This window comes from Macaca mulatta, chromosome 12 (assembly GCF_049350105.2).
Source record: "Macaca mulatta isolate MMU2019108-1 chromosome 12, T2T-MMU8v2.0, whole genome shotgun sequence".
In the NCBI taxonomy this organism is placed as follows: Eukaryota; Metazoa; Chordata; class Mammalia; order Primates; family Cercopithecidae; genus Macaca; species Macaca mulatta.
This window is the reverse complement of record NC_133417.1, coordinates 105,356,595-105,381,351: the sequence shown is the minus strand read 5'-3', so window position 1 is coordinate 105,381,351 and position 24,757 is coordinate 105,356,595. Positions and strand designations below refer to the sequence as shown.

The 24,757-nt window shown below is 37.8% G+C and overlaps 1 protein-coding gene across 31 annotated transcripts in view; it reads right to left on the bottom strand.

The window, feature by feature from the left end:
- SPATS2L (spermatogenesis associated serine rich 2 like) overlaps positions 1 to 24,757 on the bottom strand; it is a 171,875-nt gene that overhangs the window by 41,691 nt on the left and 105,427 nt on the right. For 22 of the 31 annotated variants that reach the window (XM_077956287.1, XM_077956304.1, XM_015110601.3 and 19 more), the window contains 2 exon segments: positions 20,881 to 20,930; positions 17,847 to 18,093 (listed from right to left, as the gene is read on the bottom strand). In XM_077956287.1, coding sequence (XP_077812413.1) covers positions 17,847 to 18,093; positions 20,881 to 20,930 — 297 coding nt within the window. 31 annotated transcript variants of the gene reach the window in all.

Sequence of the window (24,757 nt, the reverse complement as noted above, 5' to 3'; positions counted from 1 at the left end):
TAGAGCAGAGGGAAAAAATTATTGTAATGAAATGCAAAAGAATTTTAAATGGAAGCCAAGCATGCAAATGAGCATGGGCTCATTAACCTAGAGCTGAAAACATTTTGTTTGTGTATCAGAGAACTGATATGTGGTCTACTGGTTCGTTTCAACATTCCCCAAACAAATATCAATTGAGAAATGTGAGTAGAGATATTTTTTTAGGTCCTGAAAAGCTGTCTCATTGCTAGTGGAATCACTGAACATTAAAATCTTCAAGACCACTTGTACATATTTGCATATATGTATGACATGCATGTATGTCTTGTTCATCATTACTGTATGTGTTTGATATCTTGTAGATACATAATAAATACTGAATGAATGAATCAGCATTACTTCAGTACCGACTTGTCTTCAAATATAGTAAAACTCTGGGACTCTTGCAGATGAAAACTGGTGGAGGGTTATAGAGCTTTAACAGAAAGTCACTGTATCTAGTGACTTTCCTCTAACATTATAGTGAGAAATACCATCAGCTCTCCATCTCTCTGGAGTCCACTTGTAAACTCTAACAGGTTATAGCTCAATGGAGGCTGATTCACACATAAGCCTCAGTGTCCAGTAAGGTAGCTACTGGCACATGTGGCTATTGAACACTGGAAATGTGGCTTGTCCAAATTGAGATGTGCTGTAAGTGTAACATATATGCTGAAATTTGAAGATTTAGTACAAAATAAAAAATTTAAAATATTTCTTTAATAATTTAAAAAATATTGACATGTAGAAATGATATTTTTGATACATTAAGTTAAATAAAATATATTACCCAATTTAATTCACCTGTTTACACTTTTTAAATGTGGCTACCAGAAAATATGAAATTATATACATAGTATGTGTTAAATTTCTATTGGATAACACTAATAGGACACACAAGGAGTGTGAGTGTTGCTCTTCAGTGTGTAATCACTACTAATTTATATTTTAGAAAAGGATATTTGTTTTAACGAAGACTTAAAATATCCTCTGCAATTTATATATGAGAAAAGTGGTGACAGGGTGATGTCTGTCTTGTTCATCATTACTGTATGTGCTTGGTATCTCGTAATAAATACTGAATGAATGAATCAGTGTTACTTTAGTGCTATGCATGCCTACGGCCCTTCCAGTTGTAGGGAGCCTAGTCTGATGAGTCTCTGGCTGTGTCTTTATCTAATATTCATCAAATACTTGAAGCACAGTAGCTGTATCATGGAAAGAAAAGTTATCTCTGGAAACATCCCATCTGCCTAGATTTCAATACAAATTGTATACATTTTAATTTAATCCTTGTCCATGTATCTAGAAATGGCTCCTAGAAGTTTGTGTCTTTGAATTTAATGATTACTTGAGCCTTCCTTTTATTAAAAACACTTACCAAATCCCAATTTTGTATATATACACAAATGGTATATAATGTCCTGAGTATCACATTGGTTTCTGATTCAAGGATTCAACAGACACATATGGAGAGCACACAATGTATCACCTCTGGTTTATTTATAGGCAATAAATGAGAAACAGACTGACCTTAATAACTAGTATGTAAAATGTGAAAAAATAATGTAATAGGATAGCAGAGTAAATCTTAATTGACCTTTCCCATTGAATTGTCTTGGTACCTTTGTTAAAAATTGACTATATGTGTGACTATTTCAGGACTGTATTCCATTCCACAGACCTAGCTGCCAGTTCTCACACCACCATCACACTGTCCTGGTTACTATAACTATTAATACACAATGAGTCTTAATATCAGGTAATATATGTCCAGCTTTGCTCTTCTTTTTCAAGACTGTTTTGACTATCTTAGGTCCTTCGCATTTTAATATACATTTAAGAATCAATTTGCCTATTTCAACAAAAAATATGATGAGATTTTCATTGGTCTTGTGTTGAATCTATAAAGCAATTTGGGGGTAAGTGGTATCTTAACAATACTGTCTTTTGACCCTCAACATGACATACTATGCCATTTATTTAGATTCTAAGTTTGCTTCAGCATAATTTTATAGTTCTTAGAGTCTTGTGCATCTACAGTCAAATTTATTCCTAGGTATTTTAGACTTTTTATGTTATTGTTTATAGTATTTTTAAAAACTTCAATTCCAAAATGTTGGTTGCTAGAGTTCAGGAATACAAATGCTTCTTAAATATATTGAACTTGTATCTAGCAACCTGGCTAATTTCCTTATTAGTTCTGGCAGCTTTATTTATTTATTTTTTGATAGGTTTCTTAAGATTTTCTTTTTACAAACACAATGATGACAGTGGTGATGAAGTCTAACTTCTTCTTTTCCAATCATTCCTTACCTTATTTCCTTGTCTTATTAATCCTAACTACAAAGCAGAATGAGCATCCCTGCATTATTCTGGATCTCAGGGAAACTGCATTCAGTATTTTGTCAGGTATCACACAGCTGTAGAGTTTCCATATATTTATTAGACTTTATAAGTTCTCTTGTATTCCTTCTTTGCTGAAAGTTTTTATTTTGTCAAGTGAATTTATTTTATACACTGAGATGATCATATTATTGTTCTCTTTTATTAATAATATTATGTTGATTGTTTTTTAATGTTAAATCAATGTTGAGTTCCTGACATTAACCACGCCCACTTGGTCATGGTGTATTATCCTTTTATATATTGTTTACTTCACTTGTTAATATTTTGTTGAGGATTTTTGCTTCTTTATTCATTAACAATATTCTGTAATTTTCTTTTCTTGTAATGACTTTGTCAGGTTTTGGTATGAGTTATGCTGGCCTCATAAAATGAGTTGGGAAGTATTCCTTCTTTCTATTTTCTGAAACTGTTGGACTGCAGTCATATTTATTCCTCAAGTACTCATGGAAATTCACTAATGAAGTCATCTGGGCCTGACAATTTTAATTATGAATTTCCTTAATAAGTATAGTGTTATTCAGATTTTCTATTTCTTCTTGTGTGTTTTGGTAGGGTGTGTTTTTTAAGAATTTGTCCATTTCATTTAAGTTGTTGGATTGGCATAAAGTTGTTTATAATATCCTGTTGTCAGCTTTTAAATGAATGAATTTAATTTTATTCCTGATATTGGAAATTGGTTTATTATATTTTCATTATGATTCAGTTCAAAATTTTTCTCACATCTCTTGTGAAATTTTCTTTTTGACTAATGGTTTAGAAGATTAATTTTTAAATGTTCAGAGATTTTCTAGTTATCTTATTGCTATTGTTAATTCAATTATGTGTTCAGACACCACACTCTTAAGATGGTACTTTAAAATTTGAAACTTATTTTATGGTCCAGCAACTGGCCTTTTTAAAAGTAAATGCCATATTCTCTTGAAATTGTTGGGTGTGTTGTCCTATAGATATCAATTGGTTCAAGTTGTTTGATAGTATTGTTCAAATCGTCTATGTTCTTACTAATTTTTAATCTATATGTTCTATCAGGTATTAATAATATGATGTTAAGATCTACAATTGCTGTGGATTTGGATTTGTCACTTTCTTTAGTTCTATATATTGCTGCTTCATGGATCTGGAATCATTAGATGCACATATATTTAGAGGTGTTATGTCTTTTTGATCAATCAAACAACATATTACTATGAAATGAACCTTGGATATGAGGCTTGTTGTTTTTCATCAAATTTAGATAAACTGTGTCCATCATTTCTTCATGGCTTCCTCCTTTTCTCCCTGCCAAATTTCCTCTTTGCTCTTCTTCTGAAACTCCAATTACACCTTCGTGAGACTGCCTGATACTGTGCCTTAAGTCACTGAGGCTCTGGCTTTGTTTGTTTTATTCTTTTACTTTTTTTTCTCTCTGTTCTTCAGTTTGCATAGTTTCTTTTGACTTGTCTTTAAGTTCACTCATCCTTTCTTCTTCATTGTCTAACTGTTGCTAAGCACATCTGATGACTTAAATCTTCTTTCTCTTCATCCATCATATCCATCGTTTCTTTCTGTAAAATTCTCAACATATTTTTAATTAGCAATCCTTGTCTGCTAATTCCAACTTCTGTGTTGTCAATGTGTCTGTTTCTAATAACTAACCTTTCTCTTCATTATAGGTCACATTTTCCTGCTCCTTCCCATGTCTAGTAATTTTTAAAATTGGACACTGACCATTTTGGATGACACACTGAGAAACTCTAGATCTTCTTCTTTTCCTTTAAAGGGTTTCGACTTTTGTTTTAACAGGTGATTAATATACTTGCAGATCACTGTCCACTCTCTTCCTCCCTTTTTGCCTTGAGGATAAATGTTATGCAGCTAAAAGAACAAGTTGGGGGATGGAACAGATGGTAAGGGGATAGTGGGCTGTTCCTTAAAATACTTTCATTTAATTCCTCTGCTTTATACTCCTCTTCTTGAGTGTGCCTTCCATCCCATGTGCTGACTCTGAACCCAGGGCTCCCCCAGTTTCTGCAGGGCAATCATCTTCCTCCCCACCAAAGCTCCTCCCTGTGTATTCTATGCTGCAGCATCTGATTCATCAATAAAGCCCCTTCCATCTACTTCCCTTCTTGTAGAAACGGATACCCTTTTTTCATTTTCTTCAGTAATGTGGATTTCTACATTTAAAAATTTATTTACTACAATTTAAGGGAATTTGTTACGAAGACAACACAAATTCATACCTTTCTTTCTCTTGTTCTTGATATGCTTTATCAAATTATTTTTCAGTCAAGTTGTACCATTTACTCTCAGCTGCAGTGCCTGCAATTGTTCTCACATTTAACTCTTGCCAGCAGTGAAAACTATCAACTTACTGGTTACTAAATCTTAGTATCAACTTATATACTTTACTTGTCCTTAATTTGATTTATTTCATACAATAAATGAACTGTGCTGGTTGTTTTTGTTAGCAGTGCCAAAGAAAACAAACCCTCCTCTTGGGGGAAATATATAAACTTGGATTCAAAAGTTTTCATTATGTATGTACAGCCATGTATATATTCAAATTTGAAAGTTTCTGAAAATATATTTTTTTTTCTCTTTAGTTTTTACTTTTTAGTGAAAGCTTGATGTACTTATAAGTAGACTGAAGAAAGAAATCAAATCTAACTTTAAGAATTCAAACCTGGAAGGGCGCGGTGGCTCACGCCTGTAATCCCAGAACTTTGGGAGGCTGAGGTGGGCGGATCACGAGGTCAGGAGATCGAGACCATCCTGGCTAACACAGTGAAACTCCGTCTCTACTAAAAATACAAAAAACTAGCCGGGCGTGGTGGTGGGCGCCTATAGTCCCAGCTACTCAGGAGGCTCAGGCAAGAGAATGGCGTGAACCTGGGAGGCGGAGCTTGCAGTGAGCTGAGATTGCGCCACTGCACTCCAGCTTGGGCAACAGAGTGAGACTCCGTCTCAAAAAAAAAAAAAAAAAAAAGAATTCAAACCTAACTGAAAGGAATGTATTAAACATAGAATAGTTCTAAAATAATTATTTTAACCCTTTGAGTTAAGATGGTTTCATTGTCTCCTATACACAGGTAATTGCAACAAAGCACATCATCTGATCTTGAGTAAGTATTGTAAAGTAGTTCTATTTGGAAAAAATTGATAAAGAAACCAAGCATAACTTTGTTGTTGTAAAATTATGTCTAAAATTGCTAATGTCTATGTTACTTCAAGCATGCTACCATTCTTGAAAAAGTACTTATGTGAATGTGATGGTGTTTTATGATACTTGATACCTGATAATACAATTGGTAGTTCTTTGGTAATTGATCTTTGTGTTCTTAAATATTTACAAAAGAAGAAATATAAATGGAAAATAAACTTCTTTTTTTTTTTTTTTTGAGGCGGAGTCTTCACTCTGTCGCCCAGGCTGGAGTGCAGTGGCACCATCTCGGCTCACTGCAAGCTCCGCCTCCTGGGTTCGCACCATTCTCCTGCCTCAGCCTCCCGAGTAGCTGGGACTACAGGCGCCCGCCACCGCGCCCGGCTAATTTTTTGGAAAATAAACTTCTTAAAAAGTTCCATCCCCCTACCAATCAGTTTTAAAAGTAAAAACAATGAGATCACTACAACCTTTCTGGACGGTAATATACTAATAACTTAAACACTATTCATACTCTTTGAAGCCAGTAATTCTACTTCTAAGAATATATGCTAAGGAAATAATCATGGTTGTTCACACAAATCTATATACAAGAGATATTCACTATAATATTGTTTATAAAATCAAACAATGGAGGCCGGGTGTGATGGCTGATGCCTGTAATCCCAGCACTTTGGGAGGCCAAGGCGGGCAGATCACCTGAGGTCAGGAGTTCGAGAACAGCCTGGCCAAAATGGTGAAACTCCATCTCTACTAAAAATACAAAAATTGGCTGGAAGTGGTGGCAGGCGCCTGTAATCCTAGCTACTTGGGAAGCTGAGGCATGAGAATCACTTGAACCTGGGAGGCAGAGGTTGTAGTGAGCTGAGATCATGTCACTGCACTCCAGCCTGAGTGACAGAGAGAGACTCTGTCTCAAAAAAAAAAAAAAAAAAAAAAGGAACAATTCACACGGACAACAGTTTGGGAACAATTAAAAGAAATATGGCACATTCATAAAAATACAATGCAGATATTTAAATCATGTTTTTAAATAACATTTAATGATATGAAGTAACGTTGATAATCTCATGTTAAGTAAAAAACAAAATACAAAGGTTCACAGGCTATTTAATATCATTTTTTAAAAAAATCTACATATCTGTGCATTTAAAACATTCTGAATAAAATTTAACAGTGGTTGTTTCTGGGAGGTAGGATTGTTTCCTTTTTTTCCCCTCAAATCTTACTGAATTTTCAAATTTCCTCAATTAGTATAAAGTCTTTTTAAACCTATAAACACAAAATCCATGATTATCTTTAAAAAGCAACATAGCAACTTACAAAAATTTAATTATCTTTAAAAAGCAACATAGCAACTTACAAAAATTTAATTAACCTATACTTCTCCATGTATTTTATCATTAATAATTCAATAGAGATCATGAGAAAGGATTGTGTGAGTGCCCATCTTTGTTCCAGGTCCCAGAAATACAATGGTAATGAAAGACAGATGTGGTCTCTGTCTTCACAGAACTTGCAGTTTAATAGGAAGATGTATAAATCAAACCACCATACAAACAAATGAAAAATTGCAACTGTGTGTTAGGAAAGAAAAGCATATAGTGTTCTGAAATCTGTAACTGGCGTATTTGACATGGGGATATCAAGAAGGAATTCCCCAAGGAAAACACCTAAGCTGAGATCTGAATGATCTCATCTGAAATCACATGAAATAATTAGTTGAAAAGGGTGGGAAATTGTATTGCAAGCAGTGACTACATTTGTAGGGGAGAAAGCATTGTGTACCAGTTATCAAGTTATAGTGTCTCTTGGCTCCAGATCTACTCTTCTTGCCCTACTTTGTGATGCTGGAGCTGGACCCTGTAAGTAATTCTCTTTTGCCAGCTAGTAGAATGTTAACTTTGATGTCAGCAGATGGCAATAAAGTGACCCTGCAAGGCTATAAGAACAGGAGTATACCTCTCTTCGGGGTTCTGGACCTCTATTATTATTAATTATTAGTATTCACAGGAATCCAGCAGCCAAGCAGAGGAGCTCCAACCTACATCCTCATGCCATGTTCCTTTCCCCATCTCCTGCCACCGTCAGTGGCTTTGAGCAGCTCCAATCTATCTACACCCTCTAACAATGGCAGCCTCTTAACAGAAGAACTCAGTCCATGCCCTTTGACAAGTTTTTTCACCCCCACAAGGCTGCACGTTCCTCTGGTAGCCATACACCTTCTTTAATCAGATCAGAATCTCAGTCTTGGCTTGGGGGCCTCCCCTAGTCCTTAGTTCCTTTATTGTCTGATTTTCTTCAGTATAGATAGAGTAATTGCTCTCATGCTAAATGTAGACATCTTATGGTCCTCATTTATCCCTTCCAGTAGTTAGTAACCTCCTACTGTTTTAATTAACAATGCTTTACATTACATTTCTCCTATTCAAATAACCAGCATGGTTCCTATATCCTGACTTGATCTTGACTGATACACATGGCCAATATGAGGGCCCAAACAGAGATCTATGAGGTCCCGAACAGAGACCAGCATGGCTAAGGTAGGGAGAGAGCAAGAAGGAATGTGCCATGCAAGGAGGGTGGAGTGGGACACAGGGGCCAGACTATGCTGGACTTGCAGGACAGGGTAAGTCTTCTTGTCTTTATCATAAGAGGTCAGATTTGTGTTTTGAAAAGATTACAGGATAGAGAATGATTTACAAAGGAACAAGGGTAAGTGCTAGGAGATTAATGAGTGGACTATTGCTGCAGGGCAGGCAAGTGAGGATGGTAGTTTTGGTGGGAAGGCAGGGGAAGAGACTGAGCAATGAATGAATTCTAGAAATACATGGAAATGAAAACCAACAGGGAATGGGGATAGACTGGAAATGGGGAGTGAGAAAGAGGGAGATGTCATGACTGATGACTAGATTTCTACTTTGCATAACTGGATAGATGGTGCATTAGGATCAGGAACACTAAAAGAGAGCCATGACTGGGAAGGGAGATGATGAGTTTGTTTTGAGCATGTTGTTGAAATGCTTTGAAATATCAAAGTGAAAAAGCAAAAGAAGAGTCTGGAGTTCAGTGTAGCCGGAACTAGGAAGATGAGTTTGTGAGCCATCTTACATAATTAAAGCTAGAGTATGGCTGAAATAATCTAAGGAGAGTGTGTAGCTTTATATGATGAAGGACCTGAGATCAAACAAGCCCTGGGGAGCTTCAGCAATTTAACAGCCAGGTAAAGAAGAATGACCTCCAAAGGGAACAGAGAGGAAGCAGTAAAGACAGAGGGACACAATCAGGAGAGTGTCATGTCATAGAAACCACAGGGAAAGGATAGAGTTGTTAAGGATAGAGTGGTCAACAATGCTGAATACTGCTAAAAGGAAAAAATAAAGATGAAAAAACAATGGCTAGATTCAATAACATGGAGGCCATTGCTAAACTTACCTAAAACAGCTTACCTAGAGCAGTTTATTTGGCAAGATGGGGCTGAAAACCATAACAATGAGGTGACGAGTGAGAGGGAGGTGAAGAGTGGAGACAGGGAGTAAAGGTAACTCTCTGAAGATGTTACAGAATAATGGTCTAGTGATGAAGCCTCAAGAAAACTCCTTTTTTTTTTTTTTTTTTTTTGAGACATGGTCTTGCTCTGTCACCTAGGCTGGAGTGCTGTGGTGTGATCATGATTCACTGTAGCCTCGACCCCCAGCTCAAGTGATCCTCCCACCTTAGCCTCCCTAGCAGCTGGGACTACAGGCATTTGCTAACATGCTCAGCTAATTTTTGTATTTTTTGTAGAGATGGGGTTTGCCATGTTGCCCAGGCTAAGAAAACCATTCTACCATAATTATTATATACTGTGATTTGCAAGTTTCATCATTCTTCTATCTTTACATGACAGGGTAATTAAAAATTTGGGGAAACAATAACTTTGAAACAGAGACCAAAATAGACAGGTTTGTGCAGCAGACACAATGTCAGTTCTGCCTTCTCATAGTGTCTTTATCAAATACAGATAGACTTTATTATTTCATTCAAATCCTATGAAGCTTGATCAGCTCAGAGGGCATAAAGGTGGTAACTTTTCGAATGGAATAACATATTTAGTTTTATTTACATTCACTGTCTTTACAAGATCTCATATGTCATTAATACCTTAATAAGTTTAATGTATATGTATATTATTATATGTAATAATATATACATAAATACGAAAAGGTAATAAAGTCAATGGACTAATTTGTCAATGACACAAGGTAGGCCAGTTAACTTGATTTTTTCCACTGTCTTATTTCTCTGCAAAACAGGTTTAATTCTTATTGCATTAAAAAAACTTTTCTTAATTTTTAATTTTTGTGGGTACATAGTAGGTTTATGTATTTATGAGGTGCTTGAGATATATTGATACAGGTATACAATGCATAATAATCACATCAGAGGAAATGGAGTTTCCATCTTACTGCATTTTAACAGAAACAGTTAAATCTTTGTTCAAAAATCTTTAAAAATTTTTTTGAAAGCCTTTTGATCTTTGTAAGTGGTACATTCCATTTAATTAAGTCTATTTGTAACTGAAATCACCATAACAAGGAGAGGGTGGGAAGTTATAAAGGTATCAGCTATTCAAAGATGAGTAGTTTTGTGTTTCTGCTGTACGGTTGCGGCAAAAATACTTTTGAAAGAGAAAGAGAAGAGAGCGGGCTTTGGTTTCACTCTGCCCAGGTGACTGAAAAATACCTGAGGGATTTTGTGTTTCCTGTGCCCTCATATCACTACATCCTGTGTCTATCTCTGTCTCTTTCTGCTTTATCATACATAAAGAAAGGAAGAAGGGCTCTAAGTCACTGCAAATGCTATCTAAGATACCAAGTTACTTGAAGCTGAGATTGAGACTGAATAACACAACTATAAATGGGAATTAATACCAAGTATTTGAATGCTAAAACAATAATTAAAGATGAATGACAACAGTAATTATGTGCTTTAAACTATAAACTTTATTTTTATTTTTTATTTTTTGAGGCAGGGTCTTGCTTTGTTGCGCAGGCTGATGTATGGTGGTGTGATCATGGCTTACTGCAGCCTTGACCTCTTGGGCTCAAGTGATCCTCTCACCTCAGCCCTGCAAGTAGCTGGGAGTATAGGCATGGACCACCACGCCCTGCTAATTTTTAAGTTGTTTTTAGAACCAACTCTCATGATGTTGCCCAGTCTGATCTTGAACTCCTGGGCTCAAATGATCCTCCTGCCTTGGCCTCCCAAAGTGCTGGGATTACAGGCATGAGCCACTGTGCCTGACCAAAATATAAACTGCAGAAATCCATGTTCATATGATAGTACTTAACATCAGCTATATATATGTTAATACAGTATTAGATCTTTAACTAAAAAAAAATAGTAAAGGCCAAGGGGGGTGGATCACGAGGTCAGGAGATGGAGACCATCCTGGCTAACACGGTGAAACCCTGTCTCTACTGAAAATACAAAAAATTAGCCGGCGTGGTGGCAAGCGCCTGTAGTCCCAGCTACTAAGGAGGCTGAGTCAGGAGAATCGCTTGAACCCGGGAGGCAGAGGTTGCAGTGAGCTGAGATCGTGCCACTGCACTCCAGCCTGGGTGACAGAGTGAGACTCCATCTCAAAAAAAAAAAAAAAAAAAAAAAGTTAAAACCTATGGCTATAATCCAACAAGGGCATCAGCTAAGGTACTTAACAAAAATGTAAATGAAACACTGGCTGTTCAGACCATTGTAAGCTGGCATGAGACAGCCTGAATTGAAGCACTGGGATCTTAGCTTCAATGTCTCCAGACACGTCACAGCAAGACCTATGGAATCGCGGCACACACGCACTCCCCAGCTGCCCTTCCACATGCTGCCTTTATAACATTTATTACAATCTAGAATTATGTTGGTAACTTAGTTGTATTCTGGTTTATTATCTATCTCTTCTCCCCATCCTCCCACCCCAAAGAACGTCAACTCTGCAAGAGCAAAACCTTTGTTGTCTTGTCCACTTCCTGTAGAATTCCTGACACATGTTGGATGCTTAAAAATATTTACTCAATGGATAAATGAATGATAAGAGGAAAGGTTTACCCTGTTCCAGATGCTGAGCTCATCACTTTATACATCTCGTTTACTGCTCACCACAATATTGTAAAGTGGAGGAATGTTCTTTATTTTGCAGACGAGGAAAGTGAGATGCAGAGTGGTTAACCTGTCCAGGGTCACACACCTCATAAGTGATGACGCCAAGATTTGAAACCAAACATGTCCAACGCTAAAGCCCTGGTTCTTAGCAGTGATATTATGTTGCTTCCATTTGAGAGCTGGCACTGCTGAAATCCTAGAATATACACATTTGACTTTTACTATTAAAGTTCTAAGCTGCTGCTTTCTTTTTGTTGATCTTTGCTAATCCTCTGTCCAATATAGGGCTTCGAGAAGCAGGGGAGGTAATCTAGAGGCCAGGACCAACAGCAACATAAAAAAATCTGCTTGAACAACCTGTGGGGAGCCACCTACCACAACAATACTGTGAAATGGTGGTGGGTTGTTTTTGTTGTTTGTTACAGGAAGCACAAATTGGGGGGGAGCAACTAACATTCTAAAGGCACAGGACCCTTTCTTTCACATTTGGTTCAGTTCACTTGAGGATGAGAAAGCAGCTCTGTGCAGATGCTGCTCCCAAGCACAGAAGCTGCATTGCAAAGGTAACAACGACAGGGTTGTTCCTGCTCTGTGGTACAGGGCAGGCTGTACGGTCCAGTTCGTGAAGGTCAGCAACCACGGCATGGAGCCTTCTGTTCCAAGGAACAGGGACTGAAGACTTGGCTTTCCAGGATGCTTTACACGAGGAGGCAACATAAAGGATGGCTGCTGGGTCAGCAAGAGGAGCTCAAGAGAGGGAAAGCCCTGCCCCAGAGTTTATCTCTGGGACGCTGCTGATGGCCCACAGTCCTGCTCCTTTCCTATTCAATAGGAATTATGTCCAGTGGGATAAAGACAAGAGAGGAATCTGAATTCCTATTCCAGCCTAAGTGGAGACAAGTAAATGCTACACATTTTAGCTTATGAGCCTCAGGAAACATAGGGCAGGAGGAACATTTGGGAAAATTAGATCCTAAGGTCAAAATAAGCTTTAGACATTTAGATAGGGTCTTAGAAAAAAGTATTATCCTTGGCACTACTTTTAGTAAAATAATTTTTGTTTGTTTGTTTTTGTTTTTGAGATAGGGATTTGCCCTGTACCCCAGGCTAGAGTGTAGTGGCGCAATCATAGCTCACTGCAGCCTCAAACTCCTGGGCTCAAAGGATTTTCCCGCCTCAACCTCCTAAGCAGCTGGGACTACAGGTATGAACCACCGTACCAAGCTAATTTTTCTCTTTATTTAAAGAGATAAGAGCTTGCTATGTTGTCCAGGCTGGTCTCAAACTCCTGCCCTCAAGTAATCTTCCCACCTCAACCTCTGAAAGTGCTAGGATTACAGGTGGGAGCCACTGCGCCTGCTCAGCAAAAACAAATCTTGATCTACTCTTTGCCTGATTTTGTATTTGAGCCCAGGGTGATTTTGATTGGATTATATAAAAGATCCAATTTGAGCTGTTATTAAAAATTCTGAGATACAGAAAAAAACTACTCTCAGGCTTAAAACATACTCCTAAACTTCTAAGCTATCTGCTGACACACAGCATTGTCCCACTTGACAGTGCTATATTTACAGCCTGAAATGATGATGCTTTTGGTGGTGATTTTTCATGTAGGAAGTCACACTAACACCCCTGAGCCACCTGCACATATCTTAAAGCTAACTTTTCCCCTACCAAAAAATGATTCTGATTAAGACTTTTAAAAAGAGAGATCCTGAATGTCAAGGTGTTATAAAAAGATAAAACACGCATCCCACATGTTCACAGCCTCCTGCCCAGTGGGGCACTCTCGGCAAGCTTTGTTGAGCTACTTCCATTATTTGAGGTCTTGATAAACGCCCCACTATAGTAGCCTGGAGATTTCTTTTAGGCTTATGCTGTGAACTCACTCAAGCACAGAATATCATTATGTGGCTTTGTTATTGTGACTTTTTTCTAATTTTTCAATTACACATTTTTTTTAGGAGTTAGGGAACCCATGGTTTTAGCAGTAACTCTCTACTACATGACAAAATTGCATGGATTGGAGTCAGCCTTTTGCAAACTACAGAGAGTTCAAAAGGGTTATCCTCTCAGCTTCTCAACCCAGGAGCCTTGGTTTCTTCAGTTATAAAGTGGGGAGCCAGGATTAAAGTTTCACTCTCATCCTTTCTAGTTCCAACATTCTACTCAAAATGGGGTGCAGAGTGTCTACAACCTAACACTCATCTGCAGATGAGTTAGAGCTCTTGCGATTGCCAGTAGATTGAGCAAATATATTAAAGCCATTAGATAGTTTTGGCATCAACTTTCTGATGAACCTTCATAATTTGAAGGCAGGAAAATCTGACTACAATAGTCCTCCCTTATTCACGGTTTCAGTAAACCATGGTGAACTGCGGTCCAAACATAGCAAACAGAAAATTCCAGAAATAAACAACTCATTAAGTTTTCAGTTTCACACTGTTCTGAGTAGTATGATGAAATCTTGTGCCATGTCACTCTGTCCTGCCCAGGATATGATCATGCCTTCGTCCAGAGTATCCATGCCATACATGATACCTGCCCACTCGTCACTCTAGTGACTGTCTTGGTGATCAGATTGGGTGTCATCGCATCTCATCATGCGGGCATTTTATCATCTCACATCATCACAATAAGGATGTTTATAGTGCAATAAGATATTTTGAGAGAGAGAGAGAGAGAGAGAAAGAGCAAGAAAGAGACCAGTATATTGCTATAATTGTTCTATTTATTCTTGGTTATTTTTAATCTCTTACTGTGCCTAATTTATAAATTAAATTGTAGCACAGTATAGTATAGTACAGGAAAAAAACAGTGCACATGATTTCAGGCATCTACTAGGGGTCCTGGAACCTATCTTCCAAGGATAATGGCAGATTACTGTAGCTAAAAACTCATTTTAAAATTTACAATCATAACAAGTGGGCTGCTAATGAAGTTAAGGGCTAAGAAGAAGAATTTGCTTCCTTTTGGAAGAACATCTACTAACCTTCAATTACCATCATTTCTTCTTCTTTTTTTTTTTTTTTGAGGGGTCTCACTCTGCTGTCCAGGCTGGTGTGCAGAGGTACGATCACAGTTCACTGCAGCCTTAACCTCCCAGGCTCAGGTGATTCTCCCACTTAAGCCTCCCAGGTAGCTGGGAGTACAGGCATGCACCACCAGGCCCAGCTAATTTTTGTATTATTTATAGAGCAGGGGTTTTGCCATGTTGCCCAGGCTGGTCTTGGACTCCTGGGCTCAAACAATCCTCCCGCCTCAGCCTTCCAAAGTGCTGGGATGACAAGCGTGAGTCATCATGCCTGGCTCATTTATTCTTTAACAGAAAAATTTGTTGCACAGGCATTTGTTGCACAGGCATTTGTAATGAATCAGTGACTGTATTAACAAATAATACTAACACATCTCAATGCCATCATGCTATACTTAAAAAACAGAAGGGAGAATGGGATCACTGTGCGAGAAAGAATTCTTCACAGAAAGTTTCATGTTAGGGTTTCCAAAAGCCCCCTTGTACCCACTCCCCTGGGGGGTACTTAACTTTCAAGGAAGCTGTCCACTGGGAAGGAGACACTTCTAAATTGCATTTACTTTAATGTCATATACTTGATAGAGTTACAGACATTGTTTTACAAAGAAGGTATAAATTAAAAGTAAATGAAAATATATACATGCTAAGCTTTTATTCTATGATTGATATCAAAATGGCAACTTGAGTAATTAGATTTTGAAAGTAATTCATGTGAAAGCAATAACAAGTAAAGCTGGGAATCTGCCACTCGATTATTTAATTTCTTTCTCTTGCTCTGACTATAAATCAAAACAGTCTTAAAATTGTGGGCACAGTGAAAATTGAATTGAAAAATTCCTGGAGAATCCAGATTCAAAATGAAATAGGTTATTTTTGTTGTTGTCATTGTTTGGTTTTAGGAAACCATCATGAAGTAAATAAGGATGATATGAGTTTCAGCACTATTAGTGGAGTTGTTACGAAATGTGTTTCTGGAAGAAAATGTGTGCTTTGTGAGCAATTTAAGAACTTACTAGTGTATTATGGAGTGTGCCAGTTATTTGATGCCTTCTCACTGCCACCCTGATTTGGTACATGTCACCATTTGCTTTTCTGTTTGCACCTCCATCTCTTCTGGTAGACTGAACTTTTCTTAGGCACGGATGGGTCTTATTCATCTTTGGTTTGTCAGAGGACAGCAGTGTGTCATATACAGCAGGTGTGCAATACCTAAGGGCACTCAGTAAAGTTCTCCTTACTTCTCTCTAACCCTCCAAATCCTTTTCACCACCTCAGTTCTATCGGTCCTTTAATACCGAATGCTCCCAGGAAATCTCCCAGGATCACTCAGTTGGATACTGCACCTCTCTTCCCCAAACTTTAAACTCACCAGTGAATCTACAGCCTTCTCTTCAAAGATATCAGAATGTGATTCCATCAGGGCCTAGACCATATCATATCCTTCTCTGAATCTACTGTGGCATCCAGCACAGTGCTCTGAATATAACAAGAGTTTAAAACACCACTGATTCAACAAACTCAGGATTTTATAACTAGAAGGACTTTGGGGGTCAACTAGTGTAGTGGTTCTCATCAGGGGATCTACCATCTTTTAGGAGACATTCTGAAAAACTGAGGGGGCATTTTTAAAAATTAGCAAAATGATTGTGTGTGTATGTTGGGGATGGGGTTGGGGGGCAGGATGTTAGATGACTTGCAATCCTCGGAATGTCCTACACAACAAAGAATTATCCTGAGTCCTGAACTTTCTCATGTTCTCCTGGATATTCATGATTGTTAAAATATATATATATATAAATTATGTGATTCTAGACAGTTTTACTATGGATTTCCAACATTTGCTTGGATTTCCAAGATTCAACTATTGTGTAAATTAAAGTAAGATGGTACTTTATGATGTTTAGAACTTGACTGAGAATTTTTGGCCATGTGGAAAACCACATCAGCAGTCATGATATTAGAGTTGACACCCATTCCCCTAAATCGGACTGCATTTGTAGCAGGTGCATTCACAGTGATTCCATGTTATATACAAATATACTTATTGAGCTCTTACTGTACATGTCAAATGTAAGAACACAGTATCCACAACATCCAGCTGACTACTGCCTTACTTCATTTAATTGCAAAGTGATTCATTATAAGTGGGTGTAAAAATCTGGCCTCTCTATTGAGCTTTCTGTTTTAGTTTTTCCTGAATTTCTTATATTTTTATTTACTGAAATTCTGTTTCTAGGTAGGTTATATTATGCATGAGTTTTATTTTAGGATTTGTTCTAAAAATGGGGCATTGGGTCAGATGGTATTGAGAAGCAGTGATCTAGTAGATTCCAATGCAGTTTCCTTATTTTTCAGAAAGGAAATGGGACCCTAGAGAAGATGACGTGCCCAAAGTCTAACAGTGGATTAGGAAGTAGCCTTTTGAAGATTAATAAACATATAGCTAGAGCACAAATAATTAATGTTCCAGATTCTAACACCCTGGAAGATTATGTTCTGTCACATCATATAAAAAATACCAGCAGTTAAAATAATTTGATCTGCCCTTTCTAAAAGAAAACATTTAATAACATTTCTTTTTGTCATCAATTATTCCTTCTACCCCAGGTGAATTCTAGCAAAGGTGTCTATACAGAATATTTCTTTAAACTAGAACTTCCATTCAAAAAGACCTCTGACCGGCTAAGTGTGGTGGCTCATGTCTGTAATACCAGCACTTTGGGATGCCAAGGCAGGATTGCTTGAGTCCAGCAGTTCAAGGCTGCAGCTGCAGTGAGCTACGACCACACCACCACTGCACTCTAGCCTTGCACAGCAAGACCCTGACTCAAAAAAAAAAAAAAAAAAAAAAAAAAAAAAAAAGAGAGAGAGAGAGAGAGAGAGAGAGAAAATCCTCTGACTTTGTGTAGAGCTAGATTGAGCATTTATTCTCTGCCCTGTTACATTCCCCTTCACCCCCCATCCTGGCTTCAGGAAGGCTGAACTGTACACACTGCAGAAAAACAACCTTCCATTGTCAACAATATCAACAGTAGCCCCAATGAGCTCCCTTTGTGCTCTTTACATCTGTGTCTTCCTAAGCAATTTTACTTAAGCATTACTGACCTGTGACCCCACGAAGTGCCTTTGAAGGTTCCTCAGGTATTGAGATCTTTTTCTCACGAGGGACAAGGGCTGGTTTTTCGTTAGCAGAATCCGTGGACGAGCTGTCCTTCTCGCAGCCATTCATGGGGCCGTTTTGAATCTGAGGTGGCTGTGGCTGCAGGGGCCCTGCCTCGGGCCTCTCCACCTTGTCTTTAGCATCTTTGTTGCCTTGATGCTGCTTGGACTTGCTTCTTTTTCTTTTATTGTTCTAGAATGAGAAACACATGAGAACATAATATTCAACTCAGACTCTTGAAATATAAGGTGAATCTGAGAGATGAAAATAAGATACATTATCTTTTTTGGTTCCTGGCTCTTCTTACAGACTGGATGAATATTTACGTCTTTATTAAACCCAAGTTAATTTAAGTATCTTTTCTCTTATAGTAAGTTGTATAAACTTTCACCTCATAAACACAACTAAAAAGGTTCCAATAAAAGGAAGAAAAAACCAACAAGGAATGGCTTAAATAACTGACATATTATTTGGGCAACTTGAGGCTCTACAGTAAAATCTTGTGATAACCATCCTGAAAAAACTTGATTTCAGTTATCCTGCCATTGGGGATTAGCTCTCATCTCAAAGTGGTGAATGCTGGAGAGGCAAGGAGGCCACTAAGGTTCCCATCTGCTGGGCAGAAGGAGAGGTACAGGGGAGGACTACTAGGGAAAAGGCAGGCAACTTCTTCTTGTAAAATGAGGGCACAGAAGGTAGGTCCTTAAAGTCCAGGTTGGGTCTCTGAAACAGAAACCAGTTAACCAGGAGATTCCCAGAATTGCAGTCATTGTCTAGTGAGCCCCAGGTAGCCACAGGATCCATAATCATCCCCATGATTATTTATTTATTTATTTATTTATTTTAACAAGGTCTCACTCTGGCTCTGTCGCCCAGGCTGGAATGCAGTTGCGTGATCACAGCTCACTGCAGCTTCACCCTCCTGGGCGTAAGCGATCCTCCCACCTCAGCCTCCTGAGTAGCTGTTACTACAGGCATGCATCACCACATGCAGCTATTTTTAAAAATTTTTTGTAGATACAGGGTCTCCCTATGTTGCTCAGGCTGGTCTCGAACTTCTGGGCTCAAGTGATTCTCCTGCTTCTGCCTCCCAAAGTGCTGAGATTACAGGCATGAGCCACTGCGCCCTGCCATCCCATGAATATTTCAGCTGGAACAGACAACAGCTTCAAGGTAATGCCAAACTGATATAAGTCCCCCTTTTCCTGTGAGAAAGCCCCTGGACCTCTCGGCTGCTAGCTGAATAGCATTACAAAGCTTCATTTTATTTCCTTTGAAATAACACCACCCTGCATTTTATACAACTGAAATTGTTTAGACCCCCCGATGTCACAAGAGTCTAAAATACAGAGTTTTACTATATCTCTCTTACAATGTTCTAATGGTGAATACCTAAGAATATCAAGAAAATTAAGAAGATGTTGTTCCTAATTATGTTATATGCTTGACTTGATGTTGCTTTGTACCCAGTTGATATTCAGTGTACTCAACAAACAGTATGGTACCAGCCCCGCCAATCGGAACAGACGCCTAAACCATAAGAACGACCCTGTCCCACCTGCTGAATGAGTGAGTGCCAGGTGAGCATCAGCCTGGCTTTGTTCTTCAACACATTTACAAAAGAAGAAGAAACTGTTTCCTCTTCTCAGTTCTCCTCCCTGTTCTCTTTTCCTTTCGAACCACAATCATGCCCCAGTAAGTGCTTTCCTAGGTGAGAGGTGTGTGTCCCAGGGTCAAGGCAAGGCCAGTGGCACTTATTCCCACAAAACACCCACAGCAGCTTCTGGCTCTCAAGCCTCACATCTACTTGGCTGGGAGACCATTTTCCTTTTCAACCTCCAGGAGGGAGACTTAGTAATGAGTTGGGTCTGCAGCTGCTATCTGCTCTTTTTTTCACATCAGAAAAATCTAATACCCAAACCACACATTTGAAATTTTTCTATGTAAGTCTAAATACTGCCTTTCAATCACTTGCAAATCATGTTCATCTCACACAGAGGCCTGGGAAGCTATGATTAAAGATTAAGCAGAGATTATCAAAGATGGTGGCATACAAAGGTTAAAAAAAAAACTCACAATTTTCCTATTCTACATGAAACTAGGAGGAGAAAAACGGAAAGGATGATTCCTGTAATTTCAGTAATCTTCAGGTTTTATGAAAGTAATACTGTGTTATTGTTTGTTCAGAACCTGTTTTGCAGGCCTGTGATCTTCCCCCATGGGGAAGGGTAGACTGGCGTACGATATCCTGGGAAAACTGAAACACAAGGCCTTGCTGTGTCATAGCAGGAATGAGTGGAACAGTTACTTTGAAAGGAGCGGCACACTTTTGCTAGTGTGTATGCACAGATGCATCTCACGAGCTCCCAGAAATCCCAGGCCCTTTGTGACTTGACAAGAAAGCATACCAATTTGAATGGGACACAGTAAAATCCCCTTCCCTTTGTTCTCAAAGAGCAGTACACCAGTGTTCAAGAAGGTCCCTTACTTATGGTTCTAAGGCACTTTCTTTTCTTCTTCTTTTATTAATGATCTACCTTAGAATTCAGCCAAAAAAGCATCTCAGGGCAGCCTTGGACAGTTTCTTTCAGGTGGAAAAACATGCGAAAATATATTTAGAGTTTTCAAGTATCTTTAAAATACTCCTTAATTTTTTTCTTTGTGCTACAGGATACGTTCAGGCAAGTTAATGTTTTGAATCCTTTGAATTCTCCAGCTGGGCTCCCCTTTATACTTAAAAAAGAGAACAACTCTGGGACTTCTTAAGCACACCTGGTTGTTAAAAACACTGAGCAGAAAATAGGGCATTACTAGTGAGAGTATCTGGTAATTTACGAGAGTCATGAATTTGGAAGCTTTCTGGGTGTATATATTAACATATTTGAAAGAAGCCAAAAACTGGCAGCCTTGTTAAAATGATAACAACCATGAAGGTTTTGATTGAAGACGTTACCAATTTACAATCAATATTAATCTTACCTTCTTTTTTCCTGTCATATTCCATTCTTTTAGAACTTGAATTGCACTGCCTAGATAAAGACAAAGAATCTTCAACAAATATTCACATCATAAAACACCACACAAAATTCATCTCTGCCTTTCCATCTTGGTAGCAGCTTTTTTTTTTTTTTTCTTTTTGGCTTTTTCATTTGTTTTGATACATCCTATCTTAATAAAAATGCCAGTTTCATTTTTTATTTCCCAGATTTTCATTTAATTCACTGTATGATCTTGGTTTTATCAAAATATTAAGCCTTACTACATGAAGCTTACTTTTTTATCATTATATTGTCTTAGGGAAAATGAAATATATCTTGAGAATTTTCTAGCAGCTTTGTTGCCATAGGTAGAATTAAAATTATTCTGTTTGATATATGAATAAAAATACCTATAATCTTCTGAACCAAATATGGGGTTCTGAATATTATTAACAATGCGAATCGCAGCTTTCTATTTGGCTACTCCTTCTCTTTTTCTGTCCCTATTCATATGTTCACATCTTGCAGGGGGATGAGGAAGACACATTATAATGATATTAGTTTCTCTGGAGTTAGCATGGATAGAGATGGGATGTGGTCTTTACAAGACTTCTACCTTGAAACCAAAAAAAGTTCATTAAGTGAAAAGTTGGGCCCCAGGTTCTATCCATCCCATTCACATATGTAGGTAGAACTGCACTGACTCAGAGAAGATACCTAATTAAATTATATTCAAATTATATTAAATTATATATAAATTAAATGCCTAATTAAATTACAAGACATTAAAAAAATGTTTTATCGCTGGCCAGCTGCAACCCATGTTTCCACATAGTCGAACAAAGTTCATTCATTCATTCCAATTGTGCTGAAGGTAGTTTCAATAACAAGTTATTGGTAATGAGGACATCAGTTGTTTTCAGATAAATAGGCACCGTATTTCTAAAAGAGAGTAGCTCTTTTAAGTGTATTCTTTTAACAATTTTACGCATTCTCTAAATATACTAATAGCTCTAATCTAAATATACTAATAGCTCTCTACAAGGAGTATGTTGGCTAAACAAAGATAAATTTCAGGCTGGTCTTTATAATATTATATTTCAAATTAGTAGGCTCCCAATTATTGAGTCTACTGTCACTGTCAGATAAGCAGAAGGCCACATGGCTTTGACTAATGTTTAGACAGGCTAATTATTCCTATCTATTTAAAGTTTCCAACTCAATGCCGCTCTTAGACTTAGGTCTGAGTTGCACGTACTTGAAATAATAAGACTGCGCCTAAAAGTAAGCTATAATTCAGCCTTTTCATTAACTGGGTTGGTCTTCCTCTAATTTGTCCAGAGAATTAATGTTTCACAGCATTTTCCTTTTGAAGAAATTTAGAAAGTCCCTTTCGTTAGGTTTCTTGGTAAGTCTTGGTTAATAATAATTAGGGCAGCTCTTACTTAGAGCTATGCTTCAGTTTTCTAAATAAAACTAAAATTTTAAAATGCTAAATACTGTTCATTTTAATCAGAAGGTGGTGTTGAGTTGCTTACTGTTTTCACAACTGCCATATTCATTTAGTCCTCTAATTGTCATGTTTTGATATACATTCTATTTGTAATTTGGACAATGAGCTTTAGGGACTAATTTTGAAGAAGAAATACCCATATTTACAGAGGATTTTGAAACTGTTATTATTAAATTTTAATTATACTGAAACGGCTTGGAGTTTTTCAGCAACTCAGAGTGCTTTCTGTATGCCTCATAAATGACTCCTAACAAATATTTTTGACTGTCAGTTGTTTGGCTTTTTTTTTTTTTTTTGAGACAGGGTCTCACACCGTTGCCCGGGCTGGAGTGCAGTGGTGTAAATAAGGCTCACTGCAGCCTGGGTCCAGCCAATCCTCCTGCCTCAGCCTCCAGAGTAGCTGGGACTACAAGGCATGTGTCACCACTCTAGACTAATTAAAAAAAATTGTAGAGACAGTGTCTCACCATGTTGTCCAGGCTGGTCTCAAACTCCTGGCAGTCCTTCTGCCTTGACCTCCCAAAGTGCTGGGGTTACAGGTATGAGCCACCTTCCTGGCACCCAGTATTTTTAAATCAAGTTTTCCTACTGCTCCCCAACCAAAATGACTTCTCATGGGGCTTCTCAGCAATCAAAGAGTTTTATTAATGAGATCTCAACATTGACAAGGTGAAAATTTCAAGAAGGACAAGCAAGGTGCTCTGTTTAAATACAAACAGATTTGATGACAGTCCATCAGTTACTGTGCATCTGTGCATCTCATCAAGATCATGCTGCAATAAAAACTTTCATGATGAGGAACGTGGGGGGCCTCAATCTAAGTGGGGGTAGCAAGGAATGGGGATAATAGCCTTTTTCCTTTCCTAAAGCTTTTTTTCCATGCAGGCGATGTTGGCAAGTAAAATCTGAAAAGAGAATGTATCTGATCCAGGATGTGCTTCTTTCCAGATATTTTTTGAGACAAACTGCACCTAATGCTGCAAAGTTAGATTAATATTGCATTCTCTACTATTTGCTTCTCGTGACTAAAAATTATATATCTCTTAGTATATGAAGCAGGGAAAAACAGTGAGAAAAGTTGTGCACCATGGATTTGCTTCTAGGTCTACTGAATGATAACCATTTGCTAATTCAATTAGGACCCTAAACCTTGACTGCTGATATCAGAATGTGAGCATATTGCTTGGTTCCAAGACCTTGCCCTGAAATGCAATTATACTTTTAGAAACTCAAGAAGGTTATTCTACTCCTAGGAAAATAAGTAAATCAAACTGTCCTTGACAAACTGTAAATAGGATACAACTGAGAAATGTGCTGGCAGGTCTTCCTTGACCTTATTTGACAGATTATGTGTAGCTTGCCCATATTTACAAAATAGAAACTAATGCCAGGACAGAAGACATATGATAACTAAGGACAAGTAAGAGATCTTTGTTCAAAACTGGAACTTGTTTAATTTGATTAGGAGAGGAGAATTTCCCCATAATTTACAGGAAATCCAAAGCATTACATTGTAAATTTATAGGATAAACATATTCCTGAGACTTTAGATTTTGTGACATCTCTGGCAATGGCCTACCTAAACAACAAATTTTTTTTAAATAAAGCAAAAAGATTTTAGAGGTAAGATTAACTGATATTCTGATTAATTTGGCAATCTAAAAACCATAAACTAAAGACATTAAAGAATAAACCAGTCCTCTTAGACTACATAAGCATCAAGTTTAAGAATTCCAGTCATACAGCCAAGTAGAATTATGCCAATTGGAGAAGTGAGAAGACTTTCCAGATAAGGACCAAAATACATTATCCTCCATTCATAAGAATGACATCAAATAAAGGACACATTTATTTATTTCTTTATCTATTGAGACAGAGTCTCACTCTGTCGTCCAGGCTGGAGTGCAATGGTGCGATCTCAGCTTACTGCAACCTCTGCCTCCCGGGCTCAAGCCATCCTCCCACCTCAGCCTCCAAGAAGCTAGGTAGGACTATAGGCGTACACTACCAAGCCTGGCTAATTTTTATATATTTTTTAATAAAGACAGGGTTTCACCATGTTTCCCAAGCTGGTCTCGAACTCCTGGCCTCAACTGATCTGCCCATCTTGGCTTCCCAAAGTGCTGGGACTATCGACGTGAGTCACTGCTGGCCAAGGACACATTTAATATCAAATTGGAATGACTGGTAGGCAAGGAAATTAGTAGCATTATAATCAATATCCTTTGAAAACTATCTAGAGTCTGTTTTTCCTTAAATGAGAGATAAAGAACTTCCAAATTCTATTCTTATTGAGTGTGTCTGTGTGTTTTTAAAATCTAGCCTTTTTTTTTTTTTTTTTTTTTTTTTTGAGACAGGGTCTCAC